This window comes from Callionymus lyra, chromosome 11 (genome assembly GCF_982586985.1).
Source record: "Callionymus lyra chromosome 11, fCalLyr1.hap1.1, whole genome shotgun sequence".
Classification (NCBI taxonomy): Eukaryota; Metazoa; Chordata; class Actinopteri; order Syngnathiformes; family Callionymidae; genus Callionymus; species Callionymus lyra.
The window spans coordinates 9,534,287-9,553,544 of record NC_141828.1 but is presented as its reverse complement, the minus strand read 5'-3'; the positions used below and the strand labels follow the sequence as shown (position 1 = coordinate 9,553,544).

The following is a 19,258-nucleotide window of genomic DNA, read 5'->3' as shown; positions in this document are numbered from 1 at the left end:
GAGGTAAAGATGACGTGTTGAGGACGTCTGCCTGAAGTATCTGTTTTAACTTCTCGCTGTAAACCCTTGAACTCGTCCTGACACGGAGGATTAATTCTGCATGTAGCTTTTCATAAATTCAGCGGAGAAAGGTCACTTCACTTCCTGCTGGCATGTAGAGGCTCATGCGGACATCCGTGAGCCATCTTCCAGCGTCTGTGCTTGAGAAATAAATAAATAAAGATTTAACTGGGGGAACTCCAGCTGCTGCCGTTAAAAAAAAACAACTTTAAGAGTGAAAAGCGTGTAGAGCTACTTCCAGAAGATGAAAGTTGGACGAAGGAAAACGAAGAAACAAAAGTGATTCAATGAGAAAAGTCGCTGCAAAGGAAAAACGTGATCCATCCTCAGGCTTCCATTAACCTTAAGATTATGAATGTTTCATTTATACAAATGAGATTTATTTATTCATCGTGCATTTCTAACCTCTACACTGAAATAACTTTCATGAATTATGTGTGACTTCTTGATCATAGTTTTACCATAAACATGTCTATTTACTCTTTTGCTTCTTCAATATATATACACTTGGTTTGGGTTTATTTGGATTTTATGTTTGACATTCTTAGGAATGGGGCCCTTTTTTTCCTGGATTAAATTATATTTTTTACACATTTTCTACCTTGAAAAATACATAAAGACCTGCAGTCCAATATGTCTTTATCTGACCCCCTCTCATTGAACTCATCTCTGCGGTTGCGTGCACTGAATGGATTCATGACATTATCGGACAATCCTGTTTCCTGCTTTTAAGTTTGGATAAAGTGGTGAATAGTAGTGATATGTTCATGATTTTTTGTGAAACAGTGTCATGTTGTTTAGAGGTCAGTAGGTGGCGCCATCAGTTTAAAAAATGATGTTTCATTAGAACAATTGTTCAAAACAAAGGAAAATAGTGCAGAGACGCCATCTAGTGGACTCTGAAAATAATGACACTGCTTCATGAAGCTTCAACAGACCATCACTAGTTTCTACACGTGTAATCAAAGCTTTATAACTCATTCAAACACCTCTTAATCCCATTACAGCAAAGCCCAATTTACAATAGTTGTTATCAGACAAAAAAAAACGTTTTCTCTTGTAGAGCCAAAAACAAAGGAAAATAGTGCAGAGACGCCATCTAGTGGACTCTGAAAATAATGACACCACTTCATGAAGCTTCAACAGGCCATCACTACCATGGAGCGTTCCAACATAAATATACCTGAAAACATCGCTGTTTAAATGTCCTAATATCAACGAATACACAGTGAAGTTCAGCAGACTTTCATGACTTATCACTGCTGGCACTGATCTCTGTTTAACGTTGTCACGATTACGAGACATTCACTTATACATGTGATGTCAAAAGAATGCGATTTGTTGATACGAAGCATTCCAACTCTTAGAAGAGGAAGCTGTTATTTGTTCTTGCAATAGAAAATTCAAGAACATGGACGTCGGGCGTTTGATGAGACTTATGACGCTTAAAGTAAAGAAACTGTTTGTATTTTCAATAGTATTTACTAGTGATGGTCTGATGAAGCTTCATGAAGCAGTGTCATTATTTTAGAGTCCACTAGATGGCAGACTCTGCACTATTTACCTCTGTTTTTGAACAACTGTTCAAATGAAACATCATTTTTAAACTGATGGCGCCACCTACTGACCTCTGAACAACATGACACTGCTTCATGAAGCTTCATCAACACATCACTAGTAAATACTATTGAAGATACAAACAATTTTTACCACAGAAGTCAATGAGGTGGCGCTAGAAACTCTTTGAGTTCAAACATAATCCAGACAATTTGTCTTTAATTAAGTAAGTAAGTAATATTTATTTATATAGCGCTTTTCCAGACCAGGGTCACAAAGCGCTTAAACAAACAAAATAATACTCAAAAAAGTATATACACTTTAAAGATCAAGATAATACTGAGAACAACACAGGAGTTCCAGAAAATCAAGGAAAAGTGTATTTAAAAATTTAAATAAATAAAAAAATTAAAGTTTGGTTTTCACTCTAAGAAACCTGCGTAACTCGTAAGCTGGCAAGTCTGGTATGTTTTTTTGGGGGCGATATAAAGTATCATCAGCTGCTTTTAAGTTAAAAAAAAAAACGTGGACGCTGACGTTTCAGTCTGCGTTCGCCGGCGTTTGATTCCGTCCTTCAGTCGGCGTCTGACTCCGGAGCAGACGTGTAATTCCCCATCACAGGTAAATGTCAACGACTCTCGCAGACAGCCTGGAACATTTATATCTCGCCCGCAAACCTCCCCTCGGTGTAATCTCGCTGATACGCGACCATATATTAATTCTGCTTCCTGTTTGCCGCAGTTGAAAGTGTCAACAAAAAGGAGACCAAAGGTGGCAAAAAGGCAAAGGGGAATCAAAGCCGAACCATGAAAGAGGTGAGTTCAGTAAATTAATCTTGGCCTGCCAGATGCACAGAGCAATATTACTTTCTCCCGCCGTCGGTGCCGACAATTATTCGTGTTCGCCCCGCTTCTCCTTTAACTCCGGCTTTTCAATTTATTACATAATGTGTTTTCATAAAGATCCTATTTCCAGTCTCTGAACCCGCCTTTTTGATCCTGTTTCCTCCCTTAGTTTTCTGAGAAATTACCTCCGCGTCGGCGGCGCACAGACCGTTCGCCGGGTTGTGATACGACAACTACACAATTTGTTTAATGTAAACAATTGTTTGTGTTTTCCCAGGGGACTGTCAATCAAACATCTTCCAACATCATCGCAGTGGACACAGAGAACTTCAAATGTATCCTTTTTTTAATGCATCGTTCTGAAGGTTTAACTTCGGATCGTTTGTTGCTTTTCCTTGACAAGTTTTCACAGATATTTTTAACCCTCACAACGACTGCAAGTTTGGTGAGTTGTTGGTATCATTGCACACTTTAAGAAACAATCTTAAGACGTTTCCATTTGTTCAGGCTTTTCCTTGAATTTCTCGAACTCTTGTGTTGTTCTCAGTATTATCTTGATTTTTAAAGTATGTACTTTTTTGAGTATTGTTTTGATTGTTTAAGCGCTTTGTGACCCTGGTCTCGAAAAGCGCAATATAAATAAATATTACTTACTTACTTACTTACACTAAAGAATATGATGGTTTTCCATTAATCTTCATTAGATCATCACTAGTTAAAACACAAGTAAAAAATACCAATGTGATATAATATACAGTACTGTGCAAAAGTTCTAGGCAGGTGTGAAAAAATGCTGCAAACAGTTTTTGAAGGAGCTCGGCTGGTAGGTTGTTCCAAACATCTTGGAGAACTAACCACAGATCTTCTGTAGATGTTTCTTAAATCCTTCTGTCTCTTCATGATATTTCAGACAGACTCCATGATGTTGAGATCAGGGCTCTGTGCGGACCATACCATCACTTCCAGGACTTCTTCTTCTTTTACGCTGAAGATATTTCTTAATGACATTGACTGTATGCTTGGGGTCGTTGTCCTGCTGCAGAATACATTGTTGGCCAATCATACGCCTCCCTGATGGTATTGATGATGGATAAATATCTTTATTTCTCAGCTTTGAGGAAACCATTAATCCCGACCAAATCTCCAACTCCATTTGCAGAAATGCAGCCCCAAACTTGAAAGAACCTCCACCATGTTTCACTGTTGCCTATAGACACTCATTATTGTAGAGTCCAGACCTGCTGCCATTTTTTTGCCCACAGTTCTTATGCTTTTGTTCATTGTTGAGTCGCTTGGCCTTGTTTCCATGTCGAAGGAACGTCTTTTGGCTGCAACTCTTCCATGGAGACACTCCTGGCCAGACTTCTCAAGACAGTAGATGGTGTACCTGGGTCCCACTGGTTTCTGCCAGTTCTGAGGTGATGGTACTGCTGGACATCTTCTGATTACAAAGGGAAATAAGCTTGATGTGTCTTTCATCTGTTGCACTAAGTTTCCTTGATTCCTACGATCCTCAACATTGTTTCTTTGTGCTTCTTCAAAAGAGCTTGAACATCTTGAAACCCAAGTCTGCTTTGAAATCTTTGTCTGGGAGAAACCCTGCTGATGAAGTTTAACTACCTTGTGTCTTGTTGCTGTGCTCGGTCGTGGTGTGTGACCTGTGACATGATCTTCCACAACCTCAGCTTGGTAGCAGAGTTTGTTCCTCATCCAGTTTTAAGCTCCCTTATGCTCCCTTTGCACTTTGTAAATGTATAAAAATATATATATATATATATTATTTATATTTTTGAAAGCATTCTTAGTTTACAGCATTTGTTCACACCTTCCTAAAACCTTTGCATAGTACTGTATCTATTATAAAATATAAAATATATAATATAAAAAAAAAAAGATCTAAACAAAAGTATTTTTATATATATATATATAATTTTATTTAGATCTTTTATATATATATATATGTGTGGAAAAAAATATATATATATACATATATTATAAACACAACATTATAACACTGACAGTTGTAGCTCTCTGACGGTATTTATGTGGCTCTGTTGAGGTCAGAATGCAACTGACTAATACTTTAATTTGTATTTCATTTTGTAATTATTTGATTAGAAAACAACTCTTATGGTAACCAAATATCATTTATTTTGAAAGAATTCATGATTTGTATCCTTATTTATTTTATGTATTTATTTATATATACCTAGTGATGGTCTGATGAAGCTTCATGAAGCAGTGTCATGTTGTTTAGAGGTCAGTAGGTGGCGCCATCAGATTCAAAATTATGTCATTAGAACAGTTCAAAACAAAGGAAAATAGTGGAGCGACCGCCATCTAGTGGACTCTGACAATAATCACACTTCTTCATGAAGCTTCATCAGACCACCAGAAGTTAAATCCCTGGATAAAACAAATCAAAAGCCTGAGAGAACAGAATTTTATTCCATCTGCTTTAAATATCTCTGAAAGCTTTTGTCATCTTTTCAGATTGAGTAAGTTCTTTACGCTGCCGTCTCCGCCGTCTCACCATGGATTCACAGTTTTAAAGCTTTTAATCGTCTTATTATCTTCAACAGTATTTCAACTTTTACCCTTTAGTAGTAATCGTTTATTATTTATTCAAAGTTTGTGCATGCATATGCGTTATTCTAGACTTCGGCGTGAACAATATTTGATATTTAGTACACAAAACAACACAGGTAATTTTCAGAATTGTATTCAAGACAAAAGAGATTAAGACAATATTTTAAATTTGATGATATGTCACTGCCAGTCATAGCAACGAGTGACATCAAAAGAAGATGTTTTTGTATTAAAATAAATGAATGGTGGAGATAAGAAGAGAATAATACAGCGAGGAAAGTTGTTTACGAGGCAGCAGTAAAGGGTTTGGGGTACAGGCTGGATACTCAATAAACCCTTCAGGTGTGCTGCTGTTATTTTACTGTGATTGTTCTGCTGTGATAAAGTGGACTATAAACCTTATTAAAAAAAAAAAAACAACCTCTAGGTCCCACAAACAGTGATTTATCTCCTCGTTATGTTTGTTAAAGCCTGACACTGTTGAACTTTGCAGAAGGGTCCAGCCTGTGCGAGAAGATGAAGAAGCTGTCCACGGCGTTGGCCGAAGCTCTTACCGACACCAAGCAAACACAGGGGTATTGACCGCGAGACCGACCGCATGTCCTGCTTCGTTTCCCTCATCGCCGTCTCTCTCGCTCTCTCAAGTCTGTCGAAGATGGTGCAGTGGATGTGCGGCTGCAGCGGCTTCGTCTACCTCGGCGCCGAGCGCTTGACGGAAAACATTCTCCCCGGGAAACTAGCCGCCCTGAATCTCTCTGGTAAGTACAGTGTTCAAGAAAGTTAGAGTTAGTTAGAGTAAGAGTCAATTTCATGTCAAGAAACTTCTTAGTTTTGTCACACGAGTGTCCAGATTAAATCTTAAATGTAATCTCTTTTTGTGTATTTGTGTGGCCATATGTGGCAAAGACCCCCACACACACCCTTTCCTAAGGTTGTTTTGCTCTGGGTTTGAAACCTGTCGTCTCCACTGCTGGTTTTGTTTTGTTAAAAGTTACTCGATTTTGAGGTATAAAGTTACAACAATATGTTTGAACCGGATCTGAAGACGCTTTGACTTTGACAAACTCTGCATTTCTCGGAATGGCTTTTGAAAAATAACTAAAATTTGCTTTAACGTGAGTTTATTTGAACGTGAAGACAATAAAAATACCTTTTTTTTTTCGTGGCCCTTTGACTTCACTGAAGTAGATTAATGTTCATGTTGATATAGTGACCTAAAAAGATTTCAGTGTTGAAGATAGGATAAGGAACATTGATTATGGATGTCAACAATATGAGTAAAACTTGAATGTGTTTTCTGAAGGATAATAAACACTAAGAAAACTTAGATAAATTGAGCCCAAAAGTATTGATCAAAATCAGAATATACCGAATTGAACTGCTAAAGGATTTTAGCCACTCGTGTGATAGATAATAACAATGTCTGAGGAAGGTTCTGTCTATTACTTTTTTACAATTGACCACATATTTCCCACAATATGTTGTGATACTGTAGTAATGGGGATATATTTGTAGTATTGTCGAGTACTTGACTCTGGTGTTGCAGAATTTGCAGACCACATGACTCTTGTCGAAGTCGTAACTGCTTAGCATTTGTTTTGAAACCAAAATATGTCATCAATACATCAGCTTTTTTAAACTGCATCCTCTCGTCCTCAGACATTTCATTGTTCATTGTGATTTTGAAATTCGAAAATGAAAAACCTAAAAATATATATATATATATATATATATACAGTATATATATAGAGAGAGAGATACAGTGTTGTTGAATATATCTTGTCAGTGTTGTAAAAGAAAAGTATTGCGATATAATCAGTATCAATATTTTCTCACACCCATAGTTGCCATAGAAACACGTTTACGTTTGTTTTATTTTTGACATTTTTATACACATTTTGCTTTTATTCTCAAATCGGCAGTACAGGCACCATTTAATAAGTACCACGTTGGTACTGATAAAAGCTTTGCAATACTTGTTCTTCCGGTTAGTAGTTGTCTCTCTAAATGTGACCCATGATGAAATGGTAAACCTTTCCAGGGTGTCCCTTGTCTCTTACTCATAGTGGTTGGAATCGTATTGTTCAATCTCGGACATCTGAAAGATTGAATGATTGTTGCAACAGTTTGTTTTCATGTCTTAATAAGAAGGATCTGTCTCGCCTACAGTCAATAGTCAAAACTCTGCAGCCAGAATTCTGAGATGCTCTAGTAGAAGAACTCGCATTTCTCCGACCATTAAATATCTTCACTGGCTGCCAGTTTCTTTCAGGATCATATTTATTCGTTCAGGCTTTTCCTTGATTATCTGAGACTCTGTGTTTCTCTCAGTGTTATCTTGACCTTTTAAGTATATATTTTATTTTGTATTGATTTGATTGTTTAAGCGCTTTGTGACCCTGGTCTAGAAAAGCGCTCTACAAATATTACTTACTTTCTTACTTATTATTTTATTTTTAATAACCCTAGTGTCATCTCAGGGTCAAGGTGACCCAGAGGCCCGAAAACAAATGTAATTGTTTAAGCCCTTGTGTTGTCTCTGGCTCAAGGTGAACGACCTCCCTGACCTCCGTAAATACATTTGCAGTGGTAGAGGTTAGTCACCTTGATCAAGAGACAACACAATGGATACCACAAACACGTCTGTTTTTGGGGGTCCGGGTCACCTTGACCCTGAGATAACACAAGGGTTTAAGTGTTTGTTTACTGTTTAAACATTCAATTAAAATGACAAAATGTTTTACAATCGCTCACCAAAGATATTTTTAATTATAATTAAATGGATGAACCCTTATGGATTCAGCAATTCAGAATTGATTGAGTGTTGTTTTTTTCTCTAAATCTTTGAATCTGATCTCAATCAAATCTATTCTGCCGTAAATAAAACTGTGATAATGAAAGACGGATGATGAGATTTCAGGGCAAACGGTAATTGAATCAGAAATAATCTCTTTCAACGCGTCGACATTCTGTTTCTCGTGGCGAACAACTAAGTCTTGTTTACAGTCGAAAGGATGAAGCGTAACGTGGTTTAGATCCAAATAAAGACCTGGTCCACCAAGAGTTGATTGACAGCATGTCGGGCTCCCCCCGGGGCCAGACATATGAGGCCCCGGCTAACCTGGCGCGAGCGACGATGTGAAGACATCGGCGGGTTGTTACCAGCTGTTGCCTCCGTACACGCGACACGACTTCTATGTATTCCCAGGCGATGACGGATATGTATCAAGTCATCTGCACGCCTGGAATCATCGATGACCCTTGACCCTTGAGTTTGTCTTCACTCGCTGGACATTGATTTAGCTGCTTATGATTCCTCACACTTTCATCTTAACTGTTATGTGTTTGTGGCGACACTTAAATCTGTCCCGACTCGTAAGAGCTTGAGCTGACACCGGTTGTTCCTCGGAGTCGTCAGATGTCTTACCAAACTCTGCTGAAGGTCCATAAAAGAACGTGTATGTAGTAACACCTTCTTGTCCGAGCAGGTTGCCGACTGGCGGTTCTCTTCGACATGGTCCAGAACAAAGGCAACATCCTCCAGCTGTCCAACCTCGACATGCACGAGAGGTAAAATCCTAAAAAACCATCCACTTCTTCCTCTCGTCCATGATCTCCAAAATCACTATATCATCAGCAAACATCATAGTCCGGAATCATTGTGTTGTACTAGCTTCAAGTGTTGCCGGGTAAATACACTATTCTGGTTCTACCTCTAAAAAATAATGACTTAATGTTAGATGTTAGTGGATCTAACTATGGATTGATTTTCTTTAAAAAAAAATCTACTCGCACTTGTTGGTCATTTTATTTTATACTGAAACTAAAAACGTTGCACAAACATTACTTTCTATAAGTTGTAGTTCTTACTGTACATACTTATTAATGTTATAATTATTACTATTATATTTGTAATGGGTTATTTTAAGTGACACAAATGTGTATTTTATTGCTGCAGAAGCTAAAAATCATTTTGGGAGCCCAACCGGAGAACGGGTACTTTTACATTCAGTACAAAACACTAAAAGCTCTTAAGATACAAGTAACCAAAGAACTGCACATATTACACAGTTATTTTCAGAACAAATGCTCAACAGAATATGGCAAAATATTTTCATAGTTTAATTTGGAGAATATATTTTCAAAACATAATTTCAAAATAAAAGTGTAACCACACTAAATCTCGAAATAAATAACTTTACTAACCTTATTCTTTAAATATAGACCAAGAAACTTCTTATTCATCAGGTTTTAAAGCATTTTGATATTGTGTAAAGTAAGATCCTAATTCTAAAGGATACGTTTAGAAGAAAGACTTCACAGAGTCACACAAACTGTAAAAAATAGAGGTCAGAATATGGAGGTAAATCAAGGTCAAAGTTTTTGAATAAAATGGAAAGAATCCAAAAAAATAAAGGAATATCAAATGGGTTTGTAAAAAAAAGGTTATGTAAGTTATACTATTTGAGCTATTTGAGCTATATATATATCATCATTTAAGTACAAATAAATAAGTAAAAAAATATATACTGTATGTAATCTTGCTTAACTTTTATTTATTTTATTTTTTAAATAAAATGTTTTTTATTTATATAAATCTAACTCCAAAGTCTGACCTGGGAACCATTACGGGCCTTTAAGATTTTATGTGGCTTGTTGTTTATGAATAAAAACATGTAAAATAGGAAAAACATGGTTTAATTTTGAATCTGTAAAGTTTTTTTCCACTTTCAAATATTTTCTGATTCATTTTTCAATTGTTTTTAAGGTATTTTTCTGTTAGTTTTCGCTTTATATGCGACTAAATATCAGGGAAAATCAGTGTGTTATTTATATTAAACCCTTGAATGTTTACGTTCTCATGGAACCTGTTTCCAGTGCGTGGCAGCGCGTCTTCGACAAACCTCTGGAGACGACGGTGCTGCTGAGTCTGGGCGGCATCAGGAGCATCATCATGAACCAGTGGCACAGCAGCCTCGAGCAGAGCGAGCACCACATGAACAACATCCTGGAAGGTGAGTCCCAGAACTTCACCTTCAACCTTAAAAATAAAAAACATCTGTTTGTTTGATCGACAGGCTTTTTGAGGCGCAAGAAAACGTCTGGACAGATCGTCCACGTCCTGAGGAAAGAAGGAACGCAGAAGATTGCTCATGGTACGTCGCTTCTTCACTTGAACCAACTCCGATGCGTGTGCGGGTTCGATTCCACGACGCAAATAAGTCTTATTAACGATCTCGCTAATCCAGAAAAAGGGATTTAGAAACGGTCTAATAGAATTAATTTCTCTCTTCTGTGCAGATCAAGTGCCCTCGCGCGACACAGAGGGAGAAACTGTTCAGCACAAAACAACAACTCTGACTCTGAATACCTTCAACTGTGTTCTTTACGGACTCCCCAACTTAATCGCCTCGTCGTAAAAACTAACCCATTTCATCGAACCCTGAAGTGATGCTTCCTTTTTTCTCAGGCGAGTGATGGGAAGATGGTTTTATTTGAAACCACGTTTCTATTTTAAACAGCCAATTCCACTCAAAATGTCACTTTATGCTTCAACTTAAAGCTTCATGAAGCTTCGTCTTTTCAGAGTCCACTAGGTGGCGCTCTCTGCTCTTTAACCTATTGTTTCCAGCAACTATTCAATGGAAACTTTGCATATTTTTTTTAATCTGAGAGCGCCTCCTACTGATTGACGACAATCGACAAAACGTTGCTATAAGAAGCTTTCTAAGTCCATCACTGATAAATACATAGAGTTTGGTAAAAAAATATATATATAGTTTAATGTGCAGCAAAAACAAGACAGTCCTATACATTTTATCATAACACGTCCTTTTTGTGGTCTAAAAACACAGCAGTCACAAACATTTATCTGTGCATTAATTATGAATAGACCAACAAGCTGTAAAATTAGAGTTTTCCATGTAGAAAAGTTGCTTCTTCCACTTCTGCAACAAGGACACGTGTCGTCTTCCTTTGATATTTACTTTTATTTTGTTATCCATCTTGCGTGTCTCTACCCTCATACGATTTCAACCACTTTACGGCTGGTAACCAGTCCATAATCAAGTATCCTGCTGGTTCTAATCACGCATCCTGGTTCCAGTCCGTTGTGTCAGATTGTTTTCATTCCAACACTGACCTCCCCAACTGCTCCTTACATCCATTTTTTGTTTCCTTTCTGTTGGTTTGCTATTGCGGGTACGATTTAGAAACTATACATTTTAAATACAAACGATTCAATTCGGTACGATTCAGTGCAATATGATGTAATCCGATGAGTCTTGACCTGGACAAATTCTCATTTGTCCAGGTCAAGACTATGCAATTGAATCAGGTCAACTGGACTTGGTTTTTGTCTGTGAAGACGTTTCACTCCTTATGCAAGTGGAACAAACACACCAAATAATACAACTTGGGTCGTTATTGCTACTCTCTCTGCATTTTACAGCTGGTATTTGACTTAATTATAACAAGTTTTTGTCTATTTACTGCAGTTTCTCCTGATGAATGGACTCATGTTTGTTTTTTCTCTTTTCTTTTGTAAAGCACTTTTGAAAGTTTATAATATTAACATTAATATACATCATAACAATTGTATCATTATTGTCATTATTATCATTTCAACGATGCGGAAAACTAAATAATAGGACATTCAACCTTAACCTAATTTAAAATAATGTAAAGGTCTGTAACTCACTGACCTGCTGAAAAATATATAAAATGTTGTATATCTAGGGCTGAAGTAAATTAGAGTTCACAATGTCATGTTTTTTTTTGAGGTCTGCATAAATTTGAAATAACATTTTTGAACAAAATAAAGTAAAAACTTTATGACGTTGTTGTGCGTGTCACTGTTCCTTTAAGAGTGAGACAGGTGAGGGAGGGGGGAGTGAGGAGTCAGTATTTTGATGATTGTTAAGATTTTGTTCTTATATCAGCAAAGTTACGCTGTGTCAGGAAAGAGAGAGAAAGACAATAGCGAGGCTTCCAGCTGTATTGATGATATAATAAAACGATTCATAATTGTGTAATCGGGCCATCGAGCGATCCGTGGTACATTTAGATCGGTGTTTTAAGCGTTTTAATAAATGATTAAACTTCCTTTTGCTGAGTCAAGTCTCGCTCTTTTTCACTCCTTTGTTTGTCTCTGTGTTGTCTTAACCTTTTAGCATATATTCTATTGAGTATTGTTTCGATTGTTGTTGAAGTTCTTTGTGACCCTGGTCTGGAAAAGGGCTCTATAAATATAAATGACTTACTTACTTTGATCCAGTTAGTTCCAGATATGGTAGCAGCATGAGAGACGTCACCTCCTGCCTCTCCTAGTTTAAGACGTACAATAGAAAGCAACATTTAAAGATATTGGTCTTTTTAATCCCTGTTGAAATTAGACATCCTAAAACTGTTTCATATTGATTATAGTTGTAAAACTAAAGGCCTTTGGACGAAATATGAGGCATGCAGAAGATCTGAATCAGTGTTACCCAAACTGACCCGGGCCCTTATAAACAATACCAAAGGCATTTCAAGTTTAAATTTGTGTGTTTTTTAATTGCGTAATGTTTTGATGATTAAGCGCCTTGTGACCTTGGTCGTGGTCAGGTTTCACAAATAAAACTAACTTACTTACAACAGAAAGTTAATGATCTATGGATTTTTTTTTTTCTGTGAAGAACCCAGATATGTTTGTAGTGATGTTCTGATGAAGCTTCATGAAGCAGTGTCATTATCGTCAGAGTCCACTAGATGGCGGTCTCTGTACTATTTTCCTTTGTTTTGAACAACTTTTCCAATAAAAATGTAATCATTTTTAAACTGATGGCGCCACCTACTGACATCTAAACAACATGACACTGTTTCATGAAGCTTCATCAGGCCATCACTAACTTCATGTTTCCCAAAATAATTGATGTCATTCAAAATAGGTTTTACTGTTATTGTAAGCCTGTGTTTATTCGTAGACATCAATACTTCCTTTTCCTTATCTTATCTTAATAGTGGTGATGAGCTGATGATGCTTCATAAAGCTTCATCACTAGTTATTTGGTAAGTATTTGTTTCATAAATACCTTTTTTTAATATTTTCTGACTTTCCTGAACGTACAGAGGGTTATTTGCTAATGTGCTGCTTTCTGGTAAACAATATGTTTTTAAATTTGAGCGTTTTTTCGGTTACAAACTGACTCCGTCACCCCATCAGAGAAGACAAAAGTTAAGTGGCCCCTAAAAGTTTGGGGACCTCTGATCTAAATACATAAAGTGTGGATTGATATTTTATTCTACATGTAACAGTTAAATTATGTTTTATTTTGAAAAGGAGGGTCAGTTTTAGATCATACAAAGAATAGAAGTTTTGTTTGGCCCACAAATCCATCGACAGAGCTGTCGTCTACGACAAAGTGTTGGTTTCTACGAGTTTGATCGCGGTCAGAGAGTTTTTACTCTCAAGTCTTTTCTCACCTGGATCATTGTTCAACTTCAAGTTCATGACGTTTAAATAAACGTACACTTTCTTAACTCTCAGTTAAATTGCTGGAGAAGAACAGAATTGGGGGTTTTCTCTGTAAAACTGCCTCACCAGGAAGGCAAGCAAACAGACAAATATTCCTGGGGTTATCTCAAGAGTCATCAGTCTTGGAGTGGGGTGGCTTTATCGGGACGTTTTCTCCGCCGAGGTTCCATTAAGACGTACAAAGAGGAGGCGGATTAGGAGCAGATGTCCCGGAGCGACGACAGAAAATGAGCACTGCCTCGATGATGAGATTCAATCTACCGCCAAAAAAAAAACGTTATTAGATTGGATTTTTGACTTAAGTTCCAAAATTACAATATTCTCCTCAGCAAGAGTTGAAATGGAGAAAAAAAACAATCACATGCTCAGAGACTTAGAGCTACAGGGTTTTAAAGAGTGAAGCTCTCAGGGGTTTGTGTGTCTTATTAAATTGTCTGCTCACTTGCCGTCATCAGCCTCACTGTTACTAATATCTGGCATGAAATCGACATAACAGTTTGAAATATTCCAGCCAAATATTCTTTTAAAGGACTTGTAGGATGCAGAACTGACCCTTTCTTCTTTGTTGGTTCTTTGGTATAGTTAGTTCCAACTATTGATGAGTTGAGGTTTCATGAAACAGCTGATGAAGTTTCATGATACAGTATCGTGACGTTCAGGGTTCAGTAGGCGCCACTTCCAATTTGAAAATGATATGAGCGCCAACCAGTAAACCTTTGTATTTGATGACAGTGTATCAAACTGTATCATGAAACCTCATCAACACTTTGTTAGTTGCATGCCATGTAAACAATGCTTTTTTTCTGGGTTTGTCATGTTGTTTAGAGGTCAGTAGGTGGCGCCATCAGTTTAAAAATTATGTTTCATTAGAACAGTTGTTCAAAACTAAGAAAAATAGTGCAGAGACCGCCATCGAGTGGACTCTGAATGAAATAATGACCCTTCTTCATGAAGCTTCATCAGACCATCAGTACTTAATACATGAGTTGCTGCAAATTAAACGCCATTATCAAGTGTCTTTGAAGTGTAATCATGTAATACTTTTGCCACCACGACCCTCCCATGGAAAGAAAACACTATGGCTTTTTTAGCTAATTTTTTCCCATTTTTTTCCCCCATTTCTTTTCACCGCTTTTTACATCTGCGGGAATGAGTGTCACGTCTTTTCTCATGATTTTGTTTTGAAACTACTTTTGTATGTCTGGTCTGCTTCCTGAGTTCCACGGCGCCTGTTGCTCTGACAGCAACTGCGGCTCGTCAAACAATCACCACCTCAGCAGCAGATCTTAAAGCCACCTCTCCTGCAGCAACAGGCGCCAGATTCTAATCGTCACTCCATGGTATGTATGTTCTCTATACTCTCCTCTTGGATTACTTTTGTTGTTCGTCCACCTTGTGCCTAAGCATCCTTTTTATTGTTTTACCCAGCATTTATTTTTCTAATCACCGCTCTCTGACGTCCTGTCCAGGGTGTCCTCGGCCTCTCGCCCCATGAAATTGGGACAGGCTAAAGCCAACACTGCTATCCTCATTAGGAAAGAAAAAGGGTAGAAAATGAATGTTCTAGCGGCAAAAACTGAGTTTGTCAAAGGTTGGCTCCAAGACACTTATATTTGGAATTCAGATTTCAAATAGTTTCTCTTATGTAGCAGGTTCAGCAGAGTACCAGACGGGGATAAGGGTTGTCAAAAGGGTTGTCAAGTTGAAAATGCAAGGTTTTGGAAGTGAGTTGTTCCATTCTGACATACAGTAGTTTCTACTCTCTTGCCCTAGCGAGTATGTCGAGATGTCAAACACTTGTTGTTGTTTTTTAACCAAAAAAATGCATTTACTAAATTCTCATTCACGAAAATGTTCATATGTTTATCGGCCTCTTGCTGTGTTCATATTAGTCATCTACTCTCTAAGTGTATAATCTTTCACCATATGTTCGTATTTATCAAATCCTTGCTGGCGCCTCAGGTCGTTCTTCCGCAGGATGCTGTTTGACCTTTGTGTGCACTTCGTATGTGGGACAGCCATATTGTGTACACCTAAGGGAAGGAAGAGAGGATGGACAGATCAACTCAGTTACAGATCTTCAAATAAACATGGTCTTTGAAAAATAGTAGCTCGGCAAAACCTATAAATCATGTTAGTGTTAAAAGTGATGTCGATTTTCTTAAAGTGATGTGAGATACGTAAGCCAAAAGTTAGTGATGGTCTGACAAGGCTTCATGAAACAGTGTCATTACTTTCAGAGTCCACTAGATGGCAGTCTCTGCACTATTTTCATTTGTTTTGAACAACTGTTCTAATGAAACATCATTTTTAAACTGATGGCGCCACCTACTGACCTCTAAACAACATGACACTGTTTCATGAAGTTTCATCAGACCATCACTGCCAAAAGTTCAACCTCCTCTTTTCAGCATTTTTCAAAAAAAACACTCCAAAGCACTGAGACAGTGCATACCATCACCAAGGAGCTCATATCACTAGTGATGTGTTGCTGAAGCTTCATGAAGCAGTGTCACGTTGTTTAGAGGTCAGTAGGTGGCGCCATCAGTTTAAAAATGATGTTTCATTAGAACAGTTGTTCAAAACAAAGGAAAATAGTGCAGAGACCGCCTTCTAGTGGACTCTGAAAATAATGACACTGTTTCATGAAGCTTCATCAAACCCTCACTACATATCACAGACCCAAATACCAGCATAAAATTTGATCAATAAAAACAAATTAATAATAAAACCTTGACAACCATTCTCTACATGGAATCACTCCATAATAAAATGTCTCTTAAAATGAACAGCATTGTGTTTCTAACATCACGACATTTAATCTCGTGTGTCCAGGATCATAGAGACGAGGCGATCTTTAAACTCTCCCCTGAGGTGGTGAATTGGAAAAAACATCTATGAGAGTTGCGGGAGAGAAAACAAAATCCAATTACAAGCTGTAGCTGTTACACAGAGCTCTCGCGGTGAAGACATGAAGCCACGAGGCAAAACCTAAGCAGGGATTTATGAATTCGCATTTAGTCTAAAATCATAAACGATGCCCCCTTGAGGAGTGAGTGGGGAGGCTGACTGGGATGGAAGGAAAAACCTGCATGAAGTTAAAAGGCTGTCGAAGGAAATATGACTTCACTGCGACCAAAAAAAAAGCATAAACTCAATAGTCTTTGTAAATTGTAGCATCATTTTTATGTCTTTAACATTTTAGTCAGTCTTTTTATTAACATGATAGTTCATGGAAAATTTCACTCATTTTCTACTCACCCTCATGTCGTTGAACATACAAGAGGGACGTTACAGACGAGCAGTATGGAGGCGTTTGAATGTTTTTAAGTTTGTCTTTTTGGACGAAGTTGAAAACGAAGACAACTGAGCGTCAGTCGCTACGATACAGTAGATGTTTCAGCATGGACATCATTTACCATTACTCTTAAAAGGAACAGATACTCCCAACCCATAGTCGACATCAGAGTAGAAAATGAGTGAATTTTGAATTTCATGTCAAATACACATTAAGGGACGGATGGATCTGGTCTTTGTTGACCAGTGGATTTCTCCTCTGGCCTTATATGGACTTTCAATGATCTTCCAGAAGCATCTGGTACATTTTCATACCACAGTGCAAAAAGAAACGATTTGTTGTATCAAAGGGAGAATTTAGTGCTTAAATCTATCAAAAATATAATTATGAATGAATACCTCGGGTTATTCTAGAACTCATACCAGAGCTCATGAAATGGAGCAATAATAAAATGCCCTGGTTTTGTAGAATGATCCGATTAGAGAACCTAATTCCTCACTTCTACAGAAATTTCCTTTATCCACTTATCTTTTTTTTTAAGTCGACAAGGGAAAAATATCACCACCCTGCTGCCATTCTTTCACAGACGTCAACCTGTGTATTAATCTTGTAACTAAATCTGGTTCGACCGTGTTTAGATCCTGCTTGTTTTGTTGTTGTTTTTTAGGGGGGGTGGGGGGGGTTGTCCCTTGACTAGCTTGAGATCTAAAGCCTCTTCGACGTCAAACCTCTGCCCCTCTGTTTCAAGAGAATCCAGTTGTCATCTTGTCACGCCTGCAGTTGATACAGAACTCAGCAGCGAGAATTCTGTGCCACTCTAGTAGAAGAACTCACATTTCCCCTGATCCTTAAAACTCTTCACTGGCTGCCAGTTTCTTTCAGGATCAATTTTAAAATTCTGATTCTTACTTTCAGATCTATTCATGGTCAGACCTTCCATCAGTGATCTGATCCAGACTTACAGCCCAGCTCGGGCTCTGAGGTCTGTGGATCAGAATCTACTGATGGTTCCTGAACACGCTTCAGGACCAGAGGAGAGAAATCCTTCCAGGCTTTTGCTCCTAAGCTTTGGAACGATCTTCCTCTGTGTTTGATGGATCTACTGACTCCTTTAAGAAACATCTTAAGACACTTTTATTCGTGCAGGCTTTTCCTTGATTCTCTGAGACTCCTTTGTTGGTCTCTGTGTTATCTTGACCTTTTAAGTATATATTTTAATGAGTATTGTTTTTGATTGTAAAAGCGCTTTGTGACCCTGGTCTGGAAAAGCGTTTAAAAAAATATTACTTGCGTACTAACTTTTCAGGATGTATCCTGAGCAGCTCACTTTCTGTCATTCTTTCTCCAGATCTCAGACAAACTCATCCCAAAGTACAAGCTTTAAACTTTTTATTCCGTCAGTGTTATTTCATGATACTATTTTAAGATCTTAGATAAAGATGTTCTTTTTTACTGATTGAAACTTTACCGTTTCAACACAATCCATGTCCTTATGTTACCGAGAATCCCTACACTCCTGTGGCCTCTCGAAAGCGAAAGAAGACGACGGCTGCCGCGACGATCCACCAGACGTCCACTTAGCGCTGAAGTTCTAGAGGCGGCGTGACAAAGAAGAATGGGACGCTGCTTTTGTCTGAGCCAGCACTCCTGCATAATTCGACGGACGCCGTCTGGCAGCGAGGGCAAGGGCAGGCGTACACGTGGAGATGGTATCTGGGAAGAGGACACAGTTTTGAAAGGCTAATCCGAACGTCTCTTAAGCTCTTCTCATAATCCGCTACGTCTTAAATAAATATTCCTCTGCGGGCTGTATGACTTTCTGACAGGCCAGGTTGATTTATTTGGCCGTCTCTGTGTGTATTCCACAGTTACTTCCATCTATGCTAATTCTTTATCTAAAGTTGGTGAAGTGTGTTCTTTATGCATGATGGTTCCGCTCCGATATTGGGACTACAAAAGTAAAGTTAGATTGTGAAGGTGCAGGATTTTCGTGCTGAAGGACATGTCAAAAGTGTATTTGAGTTGTTATAATATTCAGTTTTTTGAATTCCAGGGAGGTCATGAACCATTAGGCAAGGTCAGTGGCCATAGATGCGGATTCATTGTAGGACACTTTAGATAAATTTATTTAAATGCAGTATTCATGACAAAGATCACTCTTGAAACCATCAATGTGTCTTACATCGCGTACTTCTCTAAGTGCACTGCTTTACAGTAAAGGTACTTACTTACTTGCGCAGTGCTCAAATTTTGACAGGGTAGTACTGTCTCAAATCAAACATACCTTAGCAGAAATGACTCGACAGCTTCTTCTTCTACTACTTTTTAACGCTGATTGAAACCAGTCGTTGAAACAATATCAACGATACTTGACAGCACTTTTCACCAATTGAA

The 19,258-nt window shown here is 37.9% G+C and overlaps 1 protein-coding gene across 2 annotated transcripts in view; it reads left to right on the top strand.

Annotated features, from left to right (window-relative positions):
- The window catches only part of cfap46 (cilia and flagella associated protein 46), a 69,500-nt gene extending 59,022 nt beyond the window's left edge, over nucleotides 1-10,478 (top strand). For both annotated transcript variants that reach the window (XM_087802981.1, XM_087802980.1), the window contains exons 50-58: nucleotides 2,359-2,432; nucleotides 2,740-2,797; nucleotides 2,875-2,907; nucleotides 5,545-5,626; nucleotides 5,697-5,809; nucleotides 8,540-8,621; nucleotides 9,930-10,066; nucleotides 10,130-10,207; nucleotides 10,353-10,478. In XM_087802981.1, coding sequence (XP_087659107.1) covers nucleotides 2,359-2,432; nucleotides 2,740-2,797; nucleotides 2,875-2,907; nucleotides 5,545-5,626; nucleotides 5,697-5,809; nucleotides 8,540-8,621; nucleotides 9,930-10,066; nucleotides 10,130-10,207; nucleotides 10,353-10,471 — 776 coding nt within the window. In that variant the 3' untranslated portion in view covers nucleotides 10,472-10,478. The remainder of the gene's footprint in view (nucleotides 1-2,358; nucleotides 2,433-2,739; nucleotides 2,798-2,874; nucleotides 2,908-5,544; nucleotides 5,627-5,696; nucleotides 5,810-8,539; nucleotides 8,622-9,929; nucleotides 10,067-10,129; nucleotides 10,208-10,352) is intronic.
- Nucleotides 10,479-19,258: the final 8,780 nt, after the last annotated feature.